The sequence below is a fragment of the Diceros bicornis genome, chromosome 2, assembly GCF_020826845.1.
Source record: "Diceros bicornis minor isolate mBicDic1 chromosome 2, mDicBic1.mat.cur, whole genome shotgun sequence".
Classification (NCBI taxonomy): Eukaryota; Metazoa; Chordata; class Mammalia; order Perissodactyla; family Rhinocerotidae; genus Diceros; species Diceros bicornis.
In genome coordinates this window covers 72,777,363-72,803,822 of record NC_080741.1, presented here as the reverse complement: position 1 = coordinate 72,803,822, position 26,460 = coordinate 72,777,363, and the positions used below count along the sequence as shown (strand labels likewise).

At 36.6% G+C, this 26,460-nt stretch overlaps 1 protein-coding gene across 7 annotated transcripts in view; it reads left to right on the top strand.

Moving 5' to 3' along the window:
• GRM7 (glutamate metabotropic receptor 7) overlaps positions 1–26,460 on the top strand; it is a 618,593-nt gene that overhangs the window by 227,643 nt on the left and 364,490 nt on the right. For all 7 annotated transcript variants that reach the window (XR_009222992.1, XR_009222993.1, XR_009223005.1 and 4 more), the window contains 2 exons: positions 6,645–6,786; positions 14,366–14,520. Coding sequence is in view for 3 of the 7 variants with exons in the window: in XM_058563382.1 (XP_058419365.1) it covers positions 6,645–6,786; positions 14,366–14,520 (297 nt within the window). In the remaining 4 variants the exon portion in view is untranslated. The remainder of the gene's footprint in view (positions 1–6,644; positions 6,787–14,365; positions 14,521–26,460) is intronic.

Genomic DNA, 26,460 nt, shown 5'->3' with positions numbered 1-26,460 from the left:
CCTGCCGAGAAAGTGGTGAAGTAGCCATTTCTTCTCCCCAGCATCCCAGGACAGTTTACAGATGGTCTCATTCCTCCACACTCTGTGATGTTTTCCAGACTTGGAGGAATTATGACATTGAGACTGTAGTCGCCATTACTCAGGGATATTTCTCCTGTTACTCTCTCTGCATCATTGTAAACTTTATAACAAAGCATAATGGTCCATCCCTTCCTTCCTTCTCCCTATCTCATCATCCTAAGAGCTCCCTAAAAAGTTTTGCTGGAATATGTGTGCATGAATCCTACTGTTGCCTGAGCTGGCTACACCAATTTGGAAAGCCCAAGTGAATATTTCTCAAAATCTGCTCCCCTGGCCACCTGCAGCAGTATCACCTAGAACAGCGGTCTCAAAGTGAGGTCCCCAGACAAGCAGGATCAGCATCACCTGGGAACTTATTAGAAATGCAGATTCACAAGCCTCACCCAAACCCACTGGATAAGAATCTCTTGAGGTGGGAGCAGAAATAGTCAATCCCTCCTCCACCTCTAGGTGAACTAATGCATGAGAATCACTGACCTAAAGCTCTTGTTAAAAATTCAGATTCCTGGGCCTGCTCTACTACTTACTAAATAAGAATTCATTAGAGGTAGGACCTGAACAGTTGGTAGGTAAATAGACAGATAGACAGACAGATAGATAGACGTATACATACATATGTATGCGGAAATGTAAATTTTTATTTTGAAATAATTTTAGATTTACAGAAGAATTGCAAAGATAGAATTCCTTTATACTCTTCTTCCAGTTACCCTAAATGTTAATACCTTAAATAACCAGTGTACATTTATCAAAACTGAAAAATTAACAATGGAAAAGTACTATTAATTCAACTACAGACATTATTCAGATTTCACCAGTTTTTACCTGAATGCCTTTATTCTGTCCCAGGATCCAATCCAATTTTCAGTTTCTTGGTATTTTCTTTTATTTCATGACCTTGACAGTTTTGAAGAGCACAAGTCAGATATTTTGTAGAATGTCCTTCAATTTGGATTTTTCTGATATCTTCTCATGATTAGATGAAGGTAATGGATTTTGGGGAAGAATAAAACACAAATGAGGTGCCCTTATCATCACATTATCAGGGAGCACATGAAGTCAATATGACTTATCAGTAGTGATGTTAACTTAGCGATCCAGCTAAAGTAGTGTCTGCAGGTTTCTCCACTGTTAAGTTACGCATTTTCCTTTTACAATTCTTTAGAAGCAAGTCACTAAGTCCAGACTACACTCAAGGGTAGGAGAATTAATCTCCACCTCTTCGAAGAAAGAGTATAAAAGAAGTTGTAGGCATATGTTAAAACTACCAGAGTAACTATTTTGGGGGAGATACTTTTAAGCCCTACAAATGTTCAGTGTCTCCTTATAGTTTCCCACACTGATTTTAGCATTCCTCAGTGGATCTTATGTACAGCAATCATTACTATAATGTTCTAATGGTGATATTCCATTTCCCTCATTCCTTCTACATTTATTTGGAATTGTTCTATAGGGAAGATTCATTTCTTCTCTTTTGTTTGTTTAGTCATTTATTTTTATCAGTATGGATTCATAAGTGTGTATTGTGTTCTTTAGATAATCACTCAATACCATCATTGTTTATTTTGTTGTTCATATTGTTCTAGTTTTGTTCATTCGACTCTTTTTCAGGTGGCTCCTGTGTCCTTCTGACATGCCCCCATAAGTTTTTTTCCTTTGTGTACTTCTGACTTCCTGACACTACAGGTTCATCTTGTAGGTGCGCTGGCCCAACCTTAGAATCAGCCATTTCTCCAAAGAGACCTGGTTCTTTTTGTTGAAAGATGGTATATTAAAACCAACATCTGGGCACTAGGTGTGCTGGTTGCTGTGAGGTGTCATTGCTTCCAGGTTCTCTCAGTGTATAAAGCTAGGATACATATGTATGTATACTAACCCATGTATGCAAGCATCTCTCTCTCTCTAAAACATGAGTTTACACTGATATTTCTGACTCTAGCACCACATGGTTCATTCTGGCCTTTCTCTTTTGCTTATGTATGAATTCTTTCTCTAACAGTAAGACACTTGGCTCCCACTATCCACAATTTATTTACTGTTTTGTTCAACTCAAAGATGGAAAGCAGTTCCAGAATTGCTAACTCACATCCCTGTGAAAAATTTATAAATCAGAGTACCATTTTATGTACAGTTATTTTTGTTTGTAGTCTTAGCATTTCCAGTCAAAACACTATTTTTTAAGTTACTTAGGTCAACTCCTCTTCTACTATCTTCTTCAGTGAAATTTCCTCGTACATTTGTAATACAGTTAGATTTATTTGTTACAGTACGTATTCCATTCTAGGATCCCCTGGTATCCTGGTCGATTTTTTAAAAAAATTTACATGCACTAAAGTCCAATTATTGTGGTGTCTTGTTAAAGCTTTTGACAAGTGTATGGAGTAATGTATCTACCACTACAGTACTGTACAGAAAATTCTCATTATCCCAAAATTCCCTTTGTAGTCAATCCTTCCTCCCTCTCTCAACCCCTAGCTTTCACTGATCTATTTTACACCTGTATGGTTTTGCTTTCTCGAGAATATCTTATGAATAAAATTATACACTATGTAGTCTTTTGGGTTTGGCTCCTTTTACTAAGCAAAACGCATTCAAGATTTATTCATGTTCTTCCACAAATCAGTAGTTCCTTTTTGCTGCTGAGTGGTATTCTGTTGTATGGATGTACCACAGTTTGTTTATCCATTTACCTGTTGACAGTTGTCTTAGCTGTTTTCAGTTTTAATGATTATGAATAAAGTTGCTATAAACATTTGTGCTCACATTCGTGTGAACATAAGTTTTCAATTCACTGGGATAAATACATAGGATTCAAACTGCTGCTTGATATGTTAACTCTGTATTTAACATTTGGGGAATGTCAAACTGTTTTGTAAAGTGGCTGTATCATTGTGCATTCCCACCAGCAATCAAGGAGCATTCTTATTGCTCTGCATCTTCTTCAGCATTTGGTATTGTTAGTTTTTTGTTTTTTGGAGTTTTTTTTTGGTAACGTATTTTAATAGGTATGTAGTGGTATATCACTGTGGTTTTAATTACCGTTTCTCTAATGACTGATGTTGAACATCTTTTCATGTACTTATTTGCCATCTCTACATTTTTTTTGAGATGTTTTGCCTAGTTTGAGTTGTGTTTTGTTTTAATCATTGAGTTTGAGAGTTCTTCATATATTCTGGGTACAAGTCCTTTTTTAGATATATGATTTTCTCCAAGTGTCTGGTTTGCATTTTCATTTTCTTCTTTTTTGGTTTTTTGGTGAGGAAGATTGTCCCTGAGCTAACATCTGTGCCAATCTTCCTCTATTTTGTATGTGGGATGCCACCACAGCATGGCTTGATGAGTGGTGTGTAGATCTGTGCCCGGGATCTGAACTTGCGAACCCTGGGCTGCCGAAGCGGAGCGTGTGAACTTAATCATTACGCCACTGGGCCGGCCCCGTGCTTTCATTTTCTTAATACTATCTTTCACAGAGCAGAAGTTTTAAATTTTAATAAAATCCAATTAATCAATTTTTAATTTATGGATTGTGCTTTTGATGTCATATCCAAAAGCTCATTGCCAAACTTAAGATCACATAGATTTCCCCTTTGTTTTCTTATAAAAGCTTTCTGTTTTACATTTTACACTTAGGTCTATCATCCACTTGGAGTTAATTTTTGTATATGATATAGAGTATTTGTTAAGATTCATTATTTATGCATGTGGATATTGGATATCTAGCAGTTTCAGCATCATTTGTTGAAAAGACTATCCCTTTTCCATTGATTGCCTTTGCACTCTTGCCAACAATCAGTTGATTATCCTTGTGTCAGTCTATTGCTGGACTTCTTTTCTTTTCCATTGATCTGAGTGTCTATCCTTTCACCAATCCCGCACTATCGTGATTACTGTAGCTTGAATTTGGGTGGTGTGAGTTCTCCAGTTTTATTCTCCTTTTTCCAAGTTGTTTTGACTATTCTAGCTCCTTTGGCTTTCTGTATGAATGTTAGAATTAGCTGTTGATATATACCAAAAAAATCTTGCTGAGATTTTGATTGAGATTGCATTGAATCTATAGATAAAATTGGCGAGAATTTATTTAAATGTTTTGTGATTTCTTTCAGCCATGTTTTATAGTTTTCAGCATATAGCATTTCCCTAATGACTGATGTTGAACACTTTTTCATGTGCTTATTTGCCATCTCTACTTTTTCTTTTTTTTTTGTGAGGAAGACTAGTCCCGATCTAACATCCATTGCCAATCCTCCTCTTTTTTTGCTGAGGAAGATTGGCCCTGGGCTAACATCCATGCCCATCTTCCTCTACTTTATATGGGATGCCGCCACAGCATGGCCTGACAAGCGGTGCGTCGGTGCGCGCCCGGGATCCGAACCTGTGAGCCCTGGGCCACAGAAGCTGAGCACATGCACTTAACCACTACACCACCAGGCCAGCCCTACTTTTTTTTTTTTTTTTTTGTATAAGGTGTTTTGCCTAACATATTTTGTTAGATCTATATATAAGCACAACATGTTTGGGTGATGTTGTTAATGACACTGTTTTTAGTTTAAAATTCCAATTGTTTGTTGCTGATATATAACTATATGGTTGACTTTCTATTTTCAGTTTATATCCCACAACCTTACTTAATTAATTTTTTAGTTCTAGGAGATTTTTGGAATTTTTTGGGGGGAATTTCTACATAGACAATCCTGTCATCTGCAAGTAGAGACACTTGTATTTTTTCCTTTGCAACTTGTATGCCTTTTGTTTCTTTTTCTTTCCTCATTCTTCTGACAAGAATGTCCAGTACAATGTTGAATAGCAGTGGTATGAGAGGACAGTCTTGCCTTGTCATTTCTTAATATTAAGTGTGATGCTTCTTATAGGTTTTTTGTAGATGCTAAGGAAATTCTCCTCTAATCCTACTTTACAGTTTTTATCAGGAATGTATATTGAATTTTTAAGTGCTTTTTCTGCATGTATTGATATGATCATATAGTTTTTTGTATTTAGTCTGATAATATGTGAATTGTAATGATTGATTTTTAAATAAAGAATCAACCTTGCATTCCTTACATGAAATTTACTTGCTTATGATGTATTATCCTTTTTTTTTATATTGCTGGATTTGTCTGGGTAGTTTTTTTTAAAGATTTTTGCAAGTGTGTTCTTGAATGATATTGGTGTTTGTTTCTCTTCTTCTTAATATCTGTGTCTGATTTGGGTATTAGAATAATACTGACTTTATGAAATGAGTTATTTTCTCTCCTCTTCTATTTTCTGGAAGAGACTGTGCAGATTATATTTTATTTCTTCATTAACTGTTTGGTAAAATTTCTCAGTGAAACCCTCTGAGCCTGGATGTTTGTGGAAGTTTTTTTTTTTAACTGTGAATTTGGTATCTTTAATATATAGGACTATTCAGGTTATCTACTCTTCCTTCAGTTTTGGTAATTTGTGTCTTTCAAGGAATTCTTCCATTTCATTTAAGTTCTGAATTTATTGGCATGAAGGTGTTTATATATAGTATTCTTTTTCTCTCGTTTCTTAAAGTCGAAGTTTAGGTTGCTGATTTTGGATGTTTCTTCTTTTCAAACATAAGCATTTAATGATATGTATTTCCCTCTAAGCACCACTGTAGCTGTAATCTATACATTTTCATATGTTGCATTTTCATTTTCATGTAGTTAGAAATATTTTTTATTTTTCCTAGATACTTTCTCTTTGACCCATAGATTATTTAGAATACTAATCCAGGAGCTACTATTAAGCAAGAGGTGGGGTAGTGGGGAGTATATCAGTTGCTCAGCAAACTGCTGCGTATTTCCTTGTCTTGAAATTCATGATGTCAATTAATATCGTAACAGCTCTGAGAGATCTGGAATAAACAAATCTATTTATCTATTTAATCCCCTTCTCTTCTAACATAAAATGGGTAATACTAACTATCTTTTAAGATTTTTAAGATGAGATACACAAAAAACACTTAATTGTGGCTTGGGCACATACTACATGGTCAATAAAAATTTGTTACTATGATTTATAATAGTTGGTGTTCTTGTTGTTGTTGTTCTTTTATTTTTAGATTTTTCCCATTGGCTCTGAGCTTTAAACGTTGGGAGGGGGATGAAGGGGAAATAAAGTCCTGGGAATACAAATTCTAGAAAAGTCGCAGAGATAAACATGAGCTTTATGTTCCAGTTTTGGGTTTTTTATTGTAGTTTATTTATCGTAGTTTTCTGGTAGTGTATTACATTTGTTTTAAAGACCTTCTCCCACCTACTTTGTCAGCCTAAACCTACCCCCCCAGAATCAATATCATTGGTATCCCTGGGCATAATTAGCCATTTACAAGTGTATTACACAGAGAATGAGGCTGTGCAATACGATGGAAGGTGCACCAAATATGAACAACCGCTCAGGGCTCGCATAACGTCTTAAGCTTTCCTTATTCAGCAACAACCCCAAGGAAGTGCTGTGCGCTCAGAATTCAAAATTTCCTCCTCCCCAGTTACTTTCCCTGGTTCCTTTGGTATCTTTGCAAGAACTTTATTGACACTCTGCTTTCTTTTCTTAAACAGGTGGGCTCTGCATTGCCCAGTCCGTGAGAATCCCCCAAGAGCGCAAAGACAGGACCATTGACTTTGATAGAATTATCAAACAGCTCCTGGACACCCCCAACTCCAGGGCCGTCGTGATTTTTGCCAACGATGAGGATATAAAGTAAGGATGACCGGTGAAGTTCATTAATATGCATGTTGCAACTTTAGGAGACAAAAAGATCAGCATACTGGTAGAGAAAGGGGAAAAGAAAGCAAAGAATCAAATCTATAGGGGCCAGCCTGGTGGCATAGGGGTTATGTTCACGCATTCTGCTTTGGCGGCCCAGGGTTCACCAGTTCGGATCCTGGGCACAGACCTGTTCACTGCTCATCAATCCATGCTGAGGCGGTGTCCCACATAGAAGAACTACAACTCTACAACTATGACACACAACTATGTACTGGGTCTTTGGGGAGAAAAAAGAAAAAAAAAAAAAAGAGGAAGATTGGCAACAGATATTAGTGCAGGGCCAATCTTCCTCAAAGAAAAAAATCTAAAAAAAAAAAGAATCAAGTCTATAATTTCATAGTGACAAAGTGTGTACGAGCTTTCTACCCCACACACATGGGTGTAATGAACCATGGAAGCAGCAGCATGTTGCTGACATGTATTTCCCTTCTATTAGCAAAATAAATGTATTCGATTACTTATAAAAAGAGAAAACCACTAGAACTTTTAAAAGTTCTTTTATTAAAAATATACCCAAGTGTAATAGACTTTTATCCAGAGAATGGTTCCTCTTAATGTAAAAGAAAAATGTTGTATAATTCTGTCTGTATTGCTACTGCTTTAGACTCAATATGTTCAAAACCAAGCTTGTCATACCTCTACATTCTCCAATTCACTTTTTCCTCTCTATTTCCTTGCCTTGATCCTCCTTGAAATCAAAAATCAGATTGTACTCTTGACTTCCCTTTTTTCCTCATTCTTTGCAGTCTTGGCCAAGCCATGTAGAGCTAACCTTTAAAATGTTTCTAGAACACAAATAGGCCCTGCTTTCTTTTCTGACCACTACCATCCTGGTCCAAAATATTTATTTATTATTATTTTTTAGAATAAATAGTTATTACACCTAATTAAAAACTCAAAACTATAAAAATATCTAGGTTAAGAAATAGTTCCGTCCATCCTGTCCTCTAGCTAATAAGTTCTCGTCTCCAGATGCAATGGCTAATTAGGAGTTTCTTGTATATGCTTTGTATATGCTTCTAGACACAGTTTGTATATTTTTGCACAAATGGTCGCATACTATGTGCACGTCTTGTTCTGCTCCCCGCTAGCCTTTATTTACCATTTTCTCATGGAGGTCTCTGAATGTCAATTCCCATAGGTCTACTCAGTCTTTTTAATAGCCGAGCAGAATTTCATTTTATATCTGTACTATAATTTATCCAACTACTTCTTTATTGATTGACATTTGTTTGATTACAGTCTTTTGCAATTATGAATAATGTTGCAGTAAACTTTCTTTTCCACAAATCTATGTGCACAGATATAAATATACAAATATATAATATTAATATACAATATGTGAATATATAATATAAATATATAATAACATACAAATATATTATTTTATATATTTATTTTATAAGTATTTATAACAGAATTCCTAGAAAAGAAGTTTCCAAGACAAAGAAGTGTCCTTTCTTAAAAAAGGACGAATATTGGCTTTCAAAGAGATTGTGCTAGTTTACACCTCTGCTAATGTGAAAACTGTGTGTGGTTTTTTAATCTTTGTCTTATACTTCAAAATAATATATCATTTAATTTGAAGGTGACTATCTTTTATTAAGGGTAAAGTTGAAGGGTCCAGGCTATGACTACATCCTGCTTGGATGATTGCATTGTCACCATCGCCAGCCTCCCTGTCCTATGTCTCTCCCCTCTGCATATATCCTATGTGCTGCCTCTGAATCCACCCATCTTCCCAGTATTAAGCTCTGATCATGGGGGACAGGGCTGTTAAATGCAATAGAATTAAACCTGAAGTTGGGCTACCTGTGTTTTTTTTGCTATTTGATGAGCACTGTCTCACCTTGGGCAAGCCCCACCCCTATCCTGCTTCCTAACTTCTTGAGGCCTTAGTTCTCCCATCAATAACATGAAAACCCTTTTGAGCTCTTTTTATGATGATCTGGCCTTGTCCTACCTTTCTAGTCTTATTTCAGTCCCTGTTTCCTCATATTTTGTGTACAGCAGGCACGGGGGCCATTTGTGTTTCCTCCCTCCTAAGGCTTTGGACATTCTCTTCCACCTGCCTGGAATGCTTTTCCTTCTTCACTTCATCATCCCAATGCCATTTGTAGAGTTGCTTTCTGAGGGAAGATTTCTCTAAGCAAAGTAGCTTTGGCAAGTCCTCTATAATAACTCGATTTCATAGTTTATGTCACTGATGTAATTTTACATCGTTTGATCATTTAATTAGTGTCAATATTCTCCACTAGACTGTATGCATCATTAGGACAGAGATAATGCCTCTTTTGACTTCCTTTTATATCTTCAATCCCTATCACAGTGCTCAGTACATAGTAGATGCTCCATGAACAGCACTGAGTGAATGAATGAAATGCCTAGTCTAATGCTCACTATTTAATAATTTAAGTACAGGCTTCTCTCTCTGAACTTCATCATGCTTTAAAACGTGGTCCTAGTTTAGCATTTAGACCTCACCTCCAATCACTCAATTCTCCACCTGAAATGTGTGCCTCTGGTCCTCCAGCGTGTCCTAATCACTCCTCCATCATGGCCTTCGCCCATGGTTTTCTTGTCTCCTTCTCTACCTGTTGAAATTGTGTCATTCTTCAAGGCCTACTTCAAACATGTCCTTCTCCATGAAACTGTTCTGCAGATTGTGATGCTAATCTTAGGGCATTTTTCTTCCACGCTCTGTGTTTTAGTATTTTAAGGGACTTTGTTTTCATAATATTTCTCTTGTCTTTTTCCCCCAGTTTTTTTTCTCAACTCTACTAATACCCTTCTTAATCATCCCATAAATCTCTTCCATGCATATTTTACACATTTTTATAGATATGTAATACATTGATAAGGTATGGCCTCGTGTTTATTTTTATACATTGTACACAACGCATAAAAGATTTACTGCAAATAGCTGTGATGACTAATCTGTTATCATTCTCTTGACTTGCAGATAATGTGAAGCTTTCATTTGGGATGTAAAAATGTACATAATCCTCTCAATAGCTAGGATTATCATTCTTTTTGCATTGAGGCTTGTTTGCATGTTGGATTTGATTGTATTCTGTGATTCATAGAAGAGATAGCAGTAATAGGTCTTGCGCACAGAAATAAAAGTCAAGTGCATATATAAATTTCTTCCAAACCATGGTCTTAAACATACTGATGTCTGAAGAGTACTGATAACCTGTGATGTTCTGTTATTTCTTTTTTCAGAAGATTTACACTGTAGATGGGAAATTTTGAGATTTCTTAGAACATTAACTTCAAATACTTTGTCATAGAATAGCAGCGCGAAGACAATAATATCTAGATTTGGAAGCTAAGTGCTAAATCAGTCATGGATACTGATAATTTGGATTTTAGATGAGTGTATTTTTTTCTGACTTTATTCTGATTATAAAGGTATTACTTGGCTATTGTAAATCTATTGGAAAATATGGAAAAGTTTTTTTGTTGTTGCTTTTTAATAAAAGGAACCCTTAAGTTTACTCAGTATCCTGATTATCTAGAAAAATTAAAGGTAGAGAGAATAATCACAAACAACAATTTTAAATAATCTCCTATAAAACTTGCAATCCCAACACTCAGAGATAAAAAAAAAAGACACTAATAAAATTTTTGTTTAATGTTTGCAATCATTTTTTTTCTAAACATACATAAATTTTCCACACTAGAATCAGGATCACATAGAATTTTATATCCCACGTTTTGCAATTCATATTTCACTTTTCATACCATAAGTATTTTGAAATGGTTTAATCTCATTTATCCTAATAAATAAACCCATGCTTTTACATAGACATATTAAAATAAGCATTTACTTTTTGTATTTATGTCAGTTTTGTCTTTCTTTCCTTGTTTTACTTGGCTTCTCCCCACCTTTTTCAACCTCTTCAAACCTTATCGGCACCTTCTCAAGGAATTGTTATTGTTAACAATGAATTGTGTATTATCCTAATTTTTTTGTATTTTGATGATTCTATACTTTTAACTATGCGTATATACATATATTCAGCCAATTTTGGGCTAGCTTTCATTATATAAGAATTAAATAACCTTTTGAATTTTTTTTCAATTTGATTTTTCTTTTTTTAACACTGTCTTGTGGAAATCAAGCTAAGTGTATGTATATATACTTTTCTTTTTTTTTTTTTTGGTAAGGAAGATTAGCCCTGAGCTAATGTCTGTTGCAAATCCTCCTCTTTTTGCTGAGGAAGATTGGCCCTAGGCTAACATCCGTGCCCATCTTCCTCTACTTTATACATGGGACGCCTGCCACAGCATGGCTTGATAAGCAGTGTGTATGTCCATGCCCAGGATCTGAACCTGTGAACCCTGGGCCGCCAAAGTGGAGTGGGTGAACTTAACCACTACGCCACTGGGCCGGCCCCCAAACTAAGTATATTTTAATTGCTTTCTAATCCATCCTTCGGATTCACTGTCATTTCTTTAACCAGCTCCCTATTGCTCTGCTTTTAGGTTGTCTCCAGTAATGAACATACATTTTTGACAGCATCTTTGATCATTTCCTTTGGGTAGATTAGTACAAGCGGTATCTCTCGGTCAAGAATATAGATAATTGATTGTGTTTTATTTTTATGAAAATAATAAATGCACATATTTATAAAAATAAAATATGAATAAAATGCTTTTGATGCATTGGTCTTCTGTCCCATCCTTCACACTCTCTGGTTCTGTTCTCTTTGAGCAGTTCTCTTAATTCCTTAAGGTATTTTTCTGGTCTTATCTATACAATGTGCCTATACTACAATTTGGGAATTATTAATTTTAGATATTATCTATTAATTCATCTTATGTTAGGTAGAATTTGGCTCATTTATACCTCCCCTATTTCCCCAATTTCATTCTATAAGATTTTCATTTAATGAAAATCAGAGTTAACATTATTATGATTATATAAATGTTATATACTATAGCATCTAGTATTTCTTCTATGATACGATATGATTTTGAGGGGGAAAACTTTTTCATGGAGTTAATATGACAGTTTTTTTACTTGCATAGTTATCTTTAATTTTTTATTAGTAATGTCATAGATCTATCACTTTTTCCCATATGTCCTTATAGAAAATAATCTGTGATTCCATTATTTTTCCTGGATACTTCCCTCCAGAAATCTCCATCTTTCTGTTTTAAACTAGACTAGTCTTTATCATTTTAAGAAATTTCTTTTTCTTTTTCTCTCTCTTTCATTTTTATTCATGTTGTATTTTCCCCATTTTCTGGAGCATACCCTCCAATACTTTTCTAATAAAGGATAAATTAAAGAAAAAATGTTTTGTGTTTCATGCCCAAAAATATTCTTATTCTGCCTCTACACTTAATTAGTAGTTCGGAATGTGAGGTGTGGCCTCATATTTATTTTTAAATACATCATACTTGGCACATACATGCTTTACAGCAAATAGCTATGGTGACTGCTGAGTTATAGGAGTCCTAACATTCAGAGAGCTTGAGGTTCTAAGTTTAGCTGGAAAAATCTATGAGATCTACTGGATGTATATGCTAATTCTATTTGTATTAAGAGTCTTCATGTGTTCAGTATTAGAATTCTAGATTTTTAATAATTTTTCCTCAGGGTTTGGGAGACATTGCTCAATCATCCTCAACTTTTTTTTTTTTTTTGCTCTAGAGAGGTTGGTGACATTCTGCTTCTTATTTCTCTCCATGTGTTCTTATTTTCTCTTGAAAGCTTTTAGGACATTCTCATTTTTTCCAAAAATTTTAAATTTTGTGTCATGCTTGATCTTTCCCCATTGTTTTGCTAAATGAGCCTCTTTAATTAGGAAAGTCATACTTTCAATTTCTTGGACTTTTCTTCATTAAAAAATATTATTTAAAAAAATTATTTTCTCTGTACATTTGTTCTGGAAATGCTATTAGTTGGATATAGGTCTTCCTGGATTTATTCCTTAAGACACTTATCTTTTCTTATGTATGTTCTACCTTTTTGTTGTTTTGCTTTCTGGAGAATTTTCTTCACTTTCTTCTTTATCTCTTCTAACATAATTTTAATTTCATATTTTTGTTAACTAAAGCTGTTTCTTGTTGTTGGTTTCTATCTTATTCTTGACTGCAGAGATGATAATTCTCATTTAAATATATATTTTTTTGTTCTTTTTCATATATTTTCTCTGCCCCACCACACACCAGTTTCCTTTTCCTTGTTAATTTATTTAGTTTCTATTTTACATTGGAAATTTTCTGCAATTATGGCTGATCTCTGGTGGTTCTTATTTGAGTAAGACACTAAAGTGTTCTATGTACATGGGCAGTGCTTGTCAACTGTTGGGCTCTCATTGGTCTGGTCCGGCATCCAATTGGCTATTCCATTAGAGGATCTATCTATGTCAATATCTAGGATCTTTTTCCTGGAGTGGTTCAGATTTTTCCAGAAAAGCTGTTTTCTGCCTGGGGCCACACACTCTTGGTTTCCAGCATTCCATAAGTAGAAGTGTAAATTTCCTAGAGGGTTTTACCATTTCAGTGCTTAATGGGAATTTTAACTTCTTCCCCCAGCCCATTCCCTACCACCACCCTCATGTTTAATTCACCATCTGTAATCCACAACCTTCTGCTGTTTGTGTGTTCATAATATCAGAACCTGCTTCTTAAAATTTTGTTAGAAAATTACCATTCCATCTCCTGCCTAGAAGAAAGAGAAGAAAACCTCTGGTTTTGCCCTTTCATATACAATCTTTCAACCACTCTTCCTACATTTAGCCGTGTACCTCGGTGGTACCTGCTACCTCCAAGTCCTGCGAGGCAAACAAACCACTTCTCTTGTGGTATTACCCGCCAAAGGAGTTCCAGCTGTAGCTTTCTCTGTTCTACAAATGCAATTACCTCTTATCCATCCCCTGTTCTTCCAAAAATACTATTGTAGTAACTTTTTCATGAATAGCTAGTTTCTCTTGTTTTCTTTTATTTTCCCTTGTTATTCATATACTATTTTTATTCATAAACATAGGTTGTACATTTTTCAAGCTTAACATGGAGTTCTGTTCATTTTAATAAACAATTTAAGACCCTTCATTTAGACTGACATATTACTTTCCAGAAATGCAATATATGCTCATTTATCTAGCCTCATGCTAAAACTCACAACACAAAATAAAACAAAACAAACGTTTTGGCCGATACAAGAAGTGAATTTGATATCTTGTTCTAATTCACATTTTCCTCTTTTCTAATCTATGTGAACGACCAGCTTATTGGTCATTTATATTTCTCCTTTTATCTTTGATTTTTAATATTCTTTGCCTATTTTCCTCAAGCTGCTTTGATGATTTTTCTTATTCGTTTACAAAAGCTCTTCATATATTAAGGATATAAATCCATTGGCTTACTTTTTTGCCATTGATTATTTATTTTTTGAGAAATAGTAGCTTGCTTTCCTACTGCTTGATTCCTATTATGTATATGTTCAACAACTGCTCTTTATCATTAATATACCTTTTTATGTTCCTTTCCACAGGCAGATCCTTGCAGCAGCCAAGAGAGCTGACCAAGTGGGCCATTTTCTTTGGGTGGGATCAGACAGCTGGGGGTCCAAAATAAATCCACTGCACCAGCATGAAGATATTGCAGAAGGAGCCATCACCATTCAGCCCAAGCGAGCAACCGTGGAAGGTATGAGTTTTGTTGGTAGCATGATATGCTAAGAAAGTGGTTGGTGCTATGTAGGGTAGCTAAAGCATGTGTCTCTTTGAGGGTTCATTGTTTTTAAGTAATTTATGTAGGATAGCTTTAAACTTGTAGCCATGAAATACAAATGAGGCCACATAGATCTGGTCTGTTCTTTTAGTTGTATTCCTCTTTTGAAGAGATCATGTTATTTTCATAATAATAGCACGATTTGCATATATTCTTTTTTTCATTATGCCACAGGACCTTTCCGAGAGAAGAGCATTACCTTTAATAAGAAGTGAAATAATACAATCCAAATGTATGTAAGTGAGCTGCAGTTTCTGAGAGAATATTTTCCCTTTGTAATTTATCCATTATTTCCCCAGTAGGATAACTACAGGGATTGTTTCCCCCCTTGTCTCTTGAGGTCTCTTCCAGCCCAGGGAAGCTGGGATCACACAGCACACCACCTCTCTCGGGCGCCACCATCACCTTTCCTTTCTGGGTCTCATTTATTCTTGCTCTCTTTCTCTTTCTCCTAAATTGATGGCCCTTTCTTTTATGTTGCCGTCCTTGCTGCTACAAAGATTCTTTGAGAGGTAGAAGGAGGAGAGAGCGTTTATTGGCATCCTGCTGATCTAATAAAAGTTGCTGATTACAACTTATGTTTTCCTTTAATTTGAAAAGAAAGGTAATTTCTAAAAGAAGACACCTTAAAGAAAAGGAACTCCTCCGCCGGTATCCTGCTTTGTGTTCCTTTTCTGATGGGCCGGGACTCCAAAGATTTCCTAAAACATGCTTTGCACATTAAAAAGAACTCTATCCTCTCACTCAAAAAAGGATCAAATATTTGCATTTCTTTCTATTCTGTCTCCATTCAAATCTAATTAATTATTCTCCCCAGAAGGCTACGTGGCCTATGTAGCGCGTTTTAAACAAGCCAGGTTGCGGCTTATCCCTTTCTGTTTTATCTGGGGGAGATAAGATCCCATGAGTCACTCATGTGTTCATTGGGAGGCTTTGAATTAATTTCATTCCCCAATACATGTCCAGAGAAGACTGCCTATCTTACAACGCAGATCAATACATTTGTGGATGGGTTGTAAGAATAAAGGACAATATTTTAACTATCTCTACTACTTTCACTCAAAAATTTGAGTATCTTCCATGTGCCTTGCTCTGTGCTGTGTTGAAAAAACAAGACGAGGACAAAATCCTCACCCGCAAAGCATACATAACTGAGTGAAAGTGTCAAAAAATATCCAATGACTTTGTAACTTGAGAAACACCATAAGCGCAGTATGGAATAGATGCCACAGGGCACAAAGGAGATGCTGTGGAAGTTTCTCTCTGGTAGTGATGCTGTGGTTGGGGAAGACTCCTGAGAGGAGGAGAAACATGAAATGATGACTTGGAGCTCATCAGGCAGACAATGAGAAGACGCCCCCTCCTCCCAACCCAGGAGATGGGAACAGAGGAGTGAAGGCGAAGGGCACATTGGGCCAATTGCAAATAATTCGTCCTCCAGCACAGTCCTTCACTGTAGCCATCTTAAAGTTCTTCCAGTTCTTTAGAAATGTTCCCATTTCCAGGACATTGAGAAAGCTCTTCCCTCTCCTAGAGTAGCAGTCACTATACTATTTGCCTGCCTGACCCCTTTCTATCTTTTGGGTCTCTGCTTAGATATTAATTTTCCTTGGAAGCCCTGTGACCATTCCAGCCCAGCCAGGTCTGGGGTAGCAGCCCTTTCTATTGCTTCTACAGCATCCTACATATCCCCTACCATTATAGAACTATTTATTTATCTCTATCTGGAAATGTATCTGTTATGCACCATTGTACCCCCAGCACCTGCATCTTGACCTGGATATGGCAGGCCCTCAAACAGATTTTTAAGTGGTTGGATGCTTGGATGGATGGAGGAATCGCAGATCACATAAGGGCCTGGGACAAAATATGACTGAGAAGTGGGCCAGAGTTGGATTGTGAAGTTTCTTGGAAACTACACTAAGGAATTTGCACTTTATTCTGAACGTCTAAATAGCATCTGATGATGCAAGTGGGATGTGATTAGCGAGGGTTAGAAAGTTCACTCAGGTGACTCTATGGAGAGGTGAAGTCTAAGAGTTGGATGAGAATCAATGCAAAGCAACAGATTACAGGGCTTTGCTGAGGTCCTCTCTTCTCAAGCTGCAGATGCCAGATAGACATGAAAACCTATACTCCATAGGTACTAGCTCCAGTTTCAAGATATTTTAGGAAATTACTAAGTATCTCGAAAGTTTTATAAATTCTTGAAACAAAATACTTTTTTCATGTATATATAAGGATACACAAAGTTATTCAGTCAGACACAAAACCACATCCTGAATCTGCCAAAAAGACACATGGTCCCAAACAATGAAATGGAGAAGAAATGTTTCTATCAATAAAAATATTATTGGAATGTGATGGAGCAGCAACTCTTCATGTAAAACTCTCCATTTCTACCCAGATACAAAATGAGGATTCATTTGGCTGTTTAGAAATGTTATGACTTCTCTCTAGCTACATTGTCTTCTGCATTACTAAAAGAGCAGCCAAGATTTGCTCACTAGCATAGAAGATGGAACATCAAGATTCTGGCTATGCATTTAGAATGTCATACTCGTAAGGAAGTGAAAAAAGAAATGCATTCCCTTGCACAATGGTTTCTGAACAAAGCTATGAAATATCTCAAATGAAACTATAAGTGGAACATATTCTATATGACAAGTAAGTTTTCCTCTCCTGTCTGAATTTTTTTCCCCTTTTTGGTGGATGTTCTGTATTAGATTCTACTGGGATGGAACATCCTCTAAATATTCATAATACTGCTACATCCCTGTATATTTGACTGTGTTGTAAATTGTTGTACCTACAAATGTAAACAGGAAAAAAACCCAATCAATAATCCACATGGTTTTTTTTCTTTAGATCCATATTTTGAACATGTTCAACAAACGTCTGAATTTCTGGCTAGTCTTCTCTATATCTTCATGAACAATTAACAATAAATTGTTTTAGGTCAAAGTGCTAGTGAGTACATTGCCTCTATAAAAGTAGTGTTAACCTTTTATCTTGTATCTATATTTATTCTCCATTTATAGAAAAAAGGGCCTCAAGATTTGCTAGCCAGGGGTGTTGGTTTTTTCTCCCTTTCAGTTTGGTGATGATAGGAACTGTGCCTGGGAAAGGTCGACTGTGGCCCCGCTGGCTGCCTAGCGTTCCACTTCTGTAATTTTTAGTTTCTCTGCATTGTCTGATGAGCCAAGGGATCCCTGGCATTTTCCTCTCTTCTGTTGCCCCCTTAAGTAGAACTCTCAATCATCCTTTCCAGCCCCCAAATCTACAGAGCAAAAAATGCCCAACTCGCCTCCAACTCTTTGCCCTCCAAAGTGCTCTGCTTCTGTGAGAGTAGGCTGTCCGAGGCATCCTCTAATTATAGCCAGCAAGGGTCATGGACCAGCATCTTTTCTTCTCTGCCATAATCATTAACATTAAGGAGCTAGTGTAATGAAGGGTGGATTTTCAAAGCTAACTATAATGGCTCTGGCTATTGGTGATGATCTTCAAATAGGTCTATAGAACAGCTTGGTTCCTGAATTAAATCTGTGATACAGGTAGGAAAAGATAAAAAGTGCTCTGGAGCTGGCATAAAAAAGTTGGTTATTTCATGCTTTTTTTACTCAAGATTGAAATGAATTCTTTATTTTTCCTAAAACCAGAAAGATCAAAGCTATGAAAAGCTGAAATAAAATATTTCTGGCTCCAATTTAGATATGCCCTACTTTAGCCTTCCTTGATAACCTGGAGTGTTCCACATACGTCACAAGGTTTCATTTAGTGAATGGGAGAAAATGCCAAGAAAGAAAATATTGCTTTAAATGCCACAACGCTATTTCTAAGCAAAGCATATATGTCTTTTAGATCTATAACATTGTTTAATAAGAGAGCAGTTAGAATATTGCATGTTCAGTGTCAAGTCAGTTTCTTTCATGGAGCCTTTGATAAATGTTTATAAGCTCTAGTATGATATCAGGCACTGATTTAAACATTGAGATATAGCAGGTGAGAATCTAGACCAGGTCCCTGCTCTCATGGAGTGGCTATCTCAATGTGGACGTGACAGGTGATAAAGAAGAACACAAATAAGAAACTATGATATTAAGATAATTGCTATAAAGCACATTTCCTTAAAGACCAGTTTGTAAATTATGGAGATGCATAGGAAGAAGAGAGACCAGGCAGCCAGGATATAATGAAGGTCAAAATAAAGATTGAGAGGATGTGGATGCAGGTCAGTAGCTCAAGCCTCTCTATCCTTTTCTAGATTCCTAGAACATATTCATATCAGATCCTTGCACTGCCTAAAATTCACCAAGGTTTCCCATTTCCTTATTTCTTATTGATCTAGAAAATAAGATTTTCAAGATAAATCAAATCATTTGTAAAGATTTCTTGCTTTTCTCAGAGTTAGTCTACCCTACAAAACCAAACTCCTTGCTCCCCCAGTCCAAAATGTGCCACGTATGCCCTTGAGAGCAAACACCAATCATATGCAACGTGCTCACATGTAGCACCCACACTAGAACCTGAACTTCGAGGGCAATGCCTGCGGCCTGTGAGTTCTCTGTGGTTATCCATCTTTATTTCTGTACCCTTGGCAATTACTGGAGGACCTAGTACATAGTAAGTTTTAAAAAAGCTAAATTTATCTTTATCTTTAGATATCTGAATGTTTCTATAAGACCTGAATATGCAAAGGACTGCATATTTACATGAATTTGAAGTTTTCTCAGGATGGGGAAATATTCATCCAAAATGGTTTATCTCTGTGACTTTTTATTCCAACACATTTAGTAGAAAGATGCATTTAACTCTCCAATTCAGGATCTCACCAGAAATTTCAAAAGTGGGTTTGCAGACTTTTCCTTTTGCTTCCCTTTGGAATACCTGTTGCCTCCTTTGTTCATCTTGCCTTTCTTTTCAAATTTGGAGAGACTTCCTGTGCAGAACCAGCACGCAGGCTCAGTTAGGTGATTTGTTGTGATGTTACACACACACAAGGAAAGCCTCAGCTCTGACTCCCCAGAAAGTAGAAAGTACAGATAAGGCTGCCTCTGTTTGTCTCAGACATTCCAGTGGGAGCTTCCTTTCCAGTCTACTGCTTCTGCTAATAGAACGGACTGAGGAAGGGAGGGTGAGCAGATCACAAGGGTGAGAAGAATATCTGTGTGAAGAATAGCACCATCTTATTTTTAATCTTGTGATGTTTAAACTGTAGATTATTGGCCTTGAGCAAGTGGTGAGAAATGTAAACAGAAAAATCTGTAACCTAGATGCCTAAGGAGATCTGAGGACAATTAATTTTGAGTTGCTTCATATGTATAAAGACCGATATTATGAGCCATGCTGTCTCCTGTCTTACAGGATAGATGCTCTCTTAACTGACTCCACTTAACTGGCCACCAATCATGTCCTAAACAGCAAATACTTATACCAACAAGAAAATATCCAGTATGTTTGCAAGATATACTTTCTGATGCCCCCATGCACTGAACACTCACAGCTAATAGTCTGGTCTTTAGTGTGTCTCATCAGTTGAATTTTTGGCTACCAAGAACTAGCTATTTTTTATTCTAAATCTATTTACTCCAGTAATATGTGTTACCATAATTATTTAATGTAATTAAAAATTACATAAACTATTGAAGTGAGTAGAGGGAGAGTAAAAGAGAGAAAGAGGCTATTTCAAAGAAATTAAATTTGAATTCTTTGGAAAGATTTGGTAAAAGTTTGTCACAGTTAGTTGTGGGTAGGACAATAGTAAATTTTGGAGAGAAATCATAAACACTAGAAAAATACTACACTTAGATTACTATAAGTTACTTTAAGTTCCCATTTCACTTTAAAGACCACAAAACTGAATTTTATTATAGTTGGTTTTTTTTCAAGATTATGATAGGAAGGCCAATCAGGTGATGCATATTCACAAAAAATACTTTGATCCCACGTCAGAAAATTGACAAGTGACTGTGTGTGTGTGTGTGTGTGTGTGTGTGTGTGTGTATGGATTTGGGGCCAAAATATTTACTGTATTTATGTATTTTTAATGATTCATTGCTAAGATAGAAATTTTTGATTAACTGATCAAATTTGGGCCCAAATTATATTTAATTATAAAGTTTCCAATGTACTTTCCTTTGGGCTTTCTCTTTCTAGGACTTAATTTTCTTACCTGTAGATGAAAGGTTTCATCTAGTTTATCCCTAAGGTCTATTCTATGAGGAACATTCTAGAAGAGATTATCTATTATTTCTGCCTGCCCAGCATCCATTCCCTCTTCTTGCTACAGCCCCCACATTTTCACCTGTGGAGCCCCACAAGCTACTGTTAGCCCCTGTGGTTCAGGCGAGGCTGATTCAAACTCTTGGCTGTGGGAGCAGGCACAGAGCTCCTATCACACTCCTGGCCACAATAAAGATTGTTTCAGAGGTAGCACATGACCCAAAGCAGACCATGGTTGTGTTATTTAATCCCTAAGGGTTTACTACAACTTTTGAGAAAGGCACACACTCTGTCTCAATGTTACTAAGTTGAAAAGGTATAAACTCAGAGCTTCTGGATTCCACCTTCATAAAGAGAGTCTGCATGAAAACATCAGAGTCCTGAATCATGGAGAGGAAGACACCAAATCCAAAGATATCTTTGACATTCCTGAGCCCTCCTGAGCCTGAAGTCTGGATCTGGACTTCTCATCTCCATAAACTTACAGACTCCTGTTATTTGTATAAGATCCTTCAGAAGGTGTTTCTGTCACTTGTAACTCAAATGACCTAAATATAGTTGAAAATCAGGACAGGCTTCTTCTAGGCATTTTCTTCCACCTTTTATCTTTTCTGTGTTACATCCTTTCCAAGTGCTATTTACCTTGCAAAGATGTCCCTCTCTTGATTTTTCTCTCTTCTTTCTCTGTCTCCCATGAAATCTATATATCCTTCAGGCCCCACCATAAGTCTCATGTACCCTTTGAAGCCTTCCTTCCCTCATCACCTTAGCCTCCTTCCTCATCTCATCCTCTCAGGCATACAGTGTCTAGTCTGCTTTTGAAGTGTTTTCAAATATAATCACTTATTCTCTTTATATATCAGGGGAATACTAACTAGAATCTAAGCGATGGATTTAGATACATCTAGGAAGTGCTGGTGAACAGTTAGATCACCCTCCAGGAATTTAATTGTTTGAGAATTGAACAGAACCTTGAGAAAGAATTCCTTCGAAAGGAAGAATGACAAAATGAACCTGACCCAGCAAGAAAGTCTCAGTTTTCAGAAGGAAGAGACAAACTTCCTTCTTCTAAAGCCCGCATCCATTGAATTTATACATGAATTCTATAGGGAACAGGCAGATTATTCATAAAAATAGATCTCCATCAGAATAGACGAAGCTACACTATGGTAACAAATAAACTCTCAATGGACTAACACAACAGACAAATGTTGCTCGTCCATGTAAAGTCTGTGGTGGCTCCAGGAGACATTCCAGGGCAGTTGGCCTCCATGTATTTGTTCAGCCTTCTAGGCTGTTTCTGCCTTATAGCACCTTGATATCAACACGTTCTTTGCAACATTGCCAAAAAGAAAGAGAGTGGCGGATTCACACACAGTTCTTAAATGCTTTTATCTAGAAGGGATGCATATTATTTCTATTCTCATTTCATTGGCCAAAGCAAGTTTTCTCTTCAAGGGAGCTTGTGCATGGAAATAAAGGAGAACTGGATATTGGTGAATTTAATTCATGTCTACCTCAAGCTCCAATTGACTAAAAACTTTGTCAGCTGTTAGGACACTAACAGCAATGCTTTGGGACGTTCTGATAGTGCAACATATGCACTGTCTTTGCCCTAGACATCTGAACAGCTTTGACAGCATGAGCAGTGCCTGGGCAACAGTGCAAAAGCAGGGGATTTCAGTGTCAGTAGAAAACATAGTGTTTGGCAGAGGCCTGGCAGTGCCACTGTGCCCAGAAGAAGAGGAAAACAGCTATTCCTAGAAAACAAGAAGATACTCAATAGGCTTGCTCATGAGAACGAACGTGCGTGACACCCTTAAGTAGATATTCTGCACGAGCTATGTGGAAAGTATCTTTGGGGCTTGGGAGGACATAGACAACATGACTCCATTTATTCCTGCAAGCTGTGAGACTTGGGGACATTCCAGTTCCTTCTGTGAGAATGCAGACTTGTCCTTTTTGACTGACAGTTGTTTGGATTTTGTGTGTGTGTGTGTGTGTGTGAGGAAGATTAGCCCTGAGCTAACACCTGTTGCCAATCCTTCTCTTTTTTTGCGAAAAAGACTGGCCCTGGGCTAACATCCATACCCATCTTCCTCTACTTTATATGGGACGCCTGCCACAGCGTGGCTTGTTAAATGGTGTGTAGGTCCGTGCCCAGGATCCGAACCTGCGAACCCTAGGCCACCAGAAGTGCAGCGCGTGAACTTAACCACTATGCCACCAGGGTGGCCCTGTGACCAACACTTTTGACTGTTCACCCAACAGTCATTCTTTCACCCTTCTTTTTGGCCAGTGGAAACCTCCTCCTCCTCCTACGAAGGTTTTAAATACCAAATGTTCACTTAGTCAACCTTCCCTGCAATTGAGGACAAGCAAGTGACTTATCCTGACCATTGGGACACATGAGGACATTTTCTGAAGGGCCTTCTTGGAAATATTTTCCTCCATTGAAAAAAAGAAGCATGTTACTAGAGCAACTACATAACTTGTTAGCCAATCCAAGACACTAGAAGTAAAAAATGGCGTAAAACGTGATTGTCCCAGGCAAAGCAGGGTGTGTAGTCACCTTTCCCACAAGAAGGAAAGCCCCTGCCTTCTTTTCTTGTATGTTATCTTGTGAGGACAGAATGCTTGGAGCTATTGCAGTCATCTTAATAATGAAGGGAGAGAATGACAACAACAGAGAAAGCAGAGAAGAAAGATGGAAAAGACTGGGCCCACAAAGATTTTCTTAAATTATTGAACCAATCCTGGAATCATCTACCTCAGAATTTCTTCTTATGTGAGAAAGATTACCCTTATCTTTAAGCCACTCTTAAGCTAGCTATTTTGTTACATGCAGCCTAAGATATCCTTAATGATATATCCATCTTATTCACTTCTGTGTACCCAGCACTTAAATAATGCCTGTAAAATTATAGACTCTCAAAAAATATTTGTTTAATGAATGGATTTTATAAAATAATGCTATTTTTAAGACTTTTTTTTTTTAAGAGCAGTTTTAGGTTTACAATAAAATTGAGAGGGAGGTACAGAGAATTCCCACATACCTCCTGCCCCCACACATGCATAGCCTCCCCCATTATCAACATCACTCACCGGAATGGTACAATTTTTACCACAGATGAGCCTACACATATCATAGTCACTCAAAGTCCATAGTTTACATTAGGGTTCACTCTTGGTGTTGTACATTCTATGGGTTTGAGCAAATGTGTAACGACATGTATTCATCATTAAAAGATCATACAGAGTATATTCACTGCCCTAAAAATCCTCTGTGCTCCGCCTATATTCATCATCACCACCACCCAGCAACCACAGAACTTTTTACTATCTCCGTAATGTTCCCTTTGCTAGAATGTCATATCACTGGAATCATGCAGTATATAGCCTTTTCAGATTGGCTTCTTTCACTTGGTAATATACATTTAAGTTTTTTTCATGTCTTTTCATGGCTTGGCCACTCATTTCTTTTTAGTGCTGAATAATATTCCACTATCTGGATGTACCACAGTTTATTTATCCATTCACCTATTGAAGGACATCTTGGTTGCTTCCAAGTTTGTGTAATTATGAATAAAGCTGCTATAAACATCCATGTGCAGGATTTTGTGTGGACATAAGTTTTCAACTGCTTTGGGTAAATACCAAGAAGCACAATTATTGGATCATATGGTAAGGCTATGTTTAGTTTTATAAGAAACTGCCAAGGTGTCTTTCAAAGTATCTGAACCACTTTACTTCCCTCCAGCAATGAATGAGAGTTCCTGTTGCTCTGCATACTCAACAGACTTTGGTGGTGTCTGTGTTCCAAAGTTTGGCCATTCTAGCAGTGGTATCTCATTGTTGTTTTAATTTGAATTTCTCCGATGACATATGATGCAGAGCATCTTTTCATGTGCTTACTTCCCACATGTATATCTTATTTGGTGAGGTTTCTGATAACGTCTTTGGCTCATTTTTAATCAGGTTGTTTGTTTTCTTAATGTTGAGTTTTGAGTTCTTTATATATGTTGGGTGACAGTCTTTTATCAGATGTGTCTGTTGCAAATATTTTCTCTCAGACTGTGGCTTGTCTTCTAATTCTCTTGATATTTTCTTTCACAGATCTTTTCTAATTTTAATGAAACCCAGCTTATCAATTGTTTCTTTCATGGATTGTGTCTTTGATGTTGTATCTAAAAGGCATCACCATATGCAAGGTCATCTAGATTTTTCTCCTATGTTATCTTCTAGGAATTTTTTTTTTAATATGTTTATCCTTTTTTTTTAAATTTTTTGTTCATTGCAGTAACATTGGTTTATAACACTGTATAAATTTCAGGTGTACATCATTATACATCTATTTCTGCATAGATTACATCATGTTCACCACCCAAATACTAACTAGAACCCATCACCACACACTTGTGCCTAATTATCCCTTTCACCCTCCTCCCTTCCCTCTTCCCCTCTGGTAACCACCAATCCAATCTCTGTGTCTATGTGTTTGTTTGTTGTTGTTATTATCTACTACTTAATGAGGGAAATCATACGGTATTTGACCTTTTCCCTCTGACTTATTTCACTTTGCATCTTCTAGGAATTTTATAGTTTATGTTTGACATTTGGGTCTATGATCTAGTTGGAGCTAATTTTTGTGAAAGGTGAAAATTTTTTAGATTCAATTTTTTGCACGTGGATGTCCAGTTGTTCTACCAACATTTGTTGAAGAGACTGTCTTTGCTCCATTGCATTGCCTTTGCTCCCTTGTCAAAGATCATTTGATTGTATTTATGGGGATCTGTTTCTGAGTTCTCTAACCTGTTCCATTGGTCTATTTGTCTTCTATTTCACAGATACCACAATGTCTTGATTACTGTAGCTTTATAGTAAGTCTTGAAGTCAGGTAGTATCAGTCCTCCAACTTTGTTTTTCTCCTCCAATATTGTGTTGGTTATTCTAGCTTTTTTGCCTCTCCATATAAACCTTAGAATCAGTTTGCTGCTATCCATAAAATAAGTTTCTGGGATTATGATTGAGATTGCATGGCATCTATAGATCAAGTTGGAGAGAACTGACATCTTGACAATATTGAATCTTCCTATCCATGAACATGGGATATCTCTCCATTTATTTAGTTCTTTGATTTCATTCATCAGTGTTTTGTAGTTTTCCCTGTATAGTTCTTGTACATATTTTGTTAGATTAATACCTAAGTATTTCATTTTTGGGCTGCTAATACAAATGTTATTGTATTTTTTACTTCAAAATCCACTTGTTCATTGTTGGTATATGTGAAAGTAATTGACTTTTTTATATTAACTTTGTATCCTGCAACCTTGTTATAATTGCTTTATCTGAAAATTCTTTCAGATTTTCTATGTAGATGATCATGTCTTCTGTGAACAAGGACAGTTTTATGTCTTTCTTCCCAATATATATAACTTTTACTTCCGTTTCTTGCCTTCCTGCATTAGCAAGGACTTTCAGTGTGATGATGAAAAGGAGTGATAAGAGGAGTCATCTTTGTCTTGTACCTGACCTTAGTAAGGGAAAGCTTTGAGGTTTTCACCAGTAAATATGATGTTAGGTGTAGATATTTTGAAGATATAATTTTTTTTTAAACAAATGCAGACTTTAAGG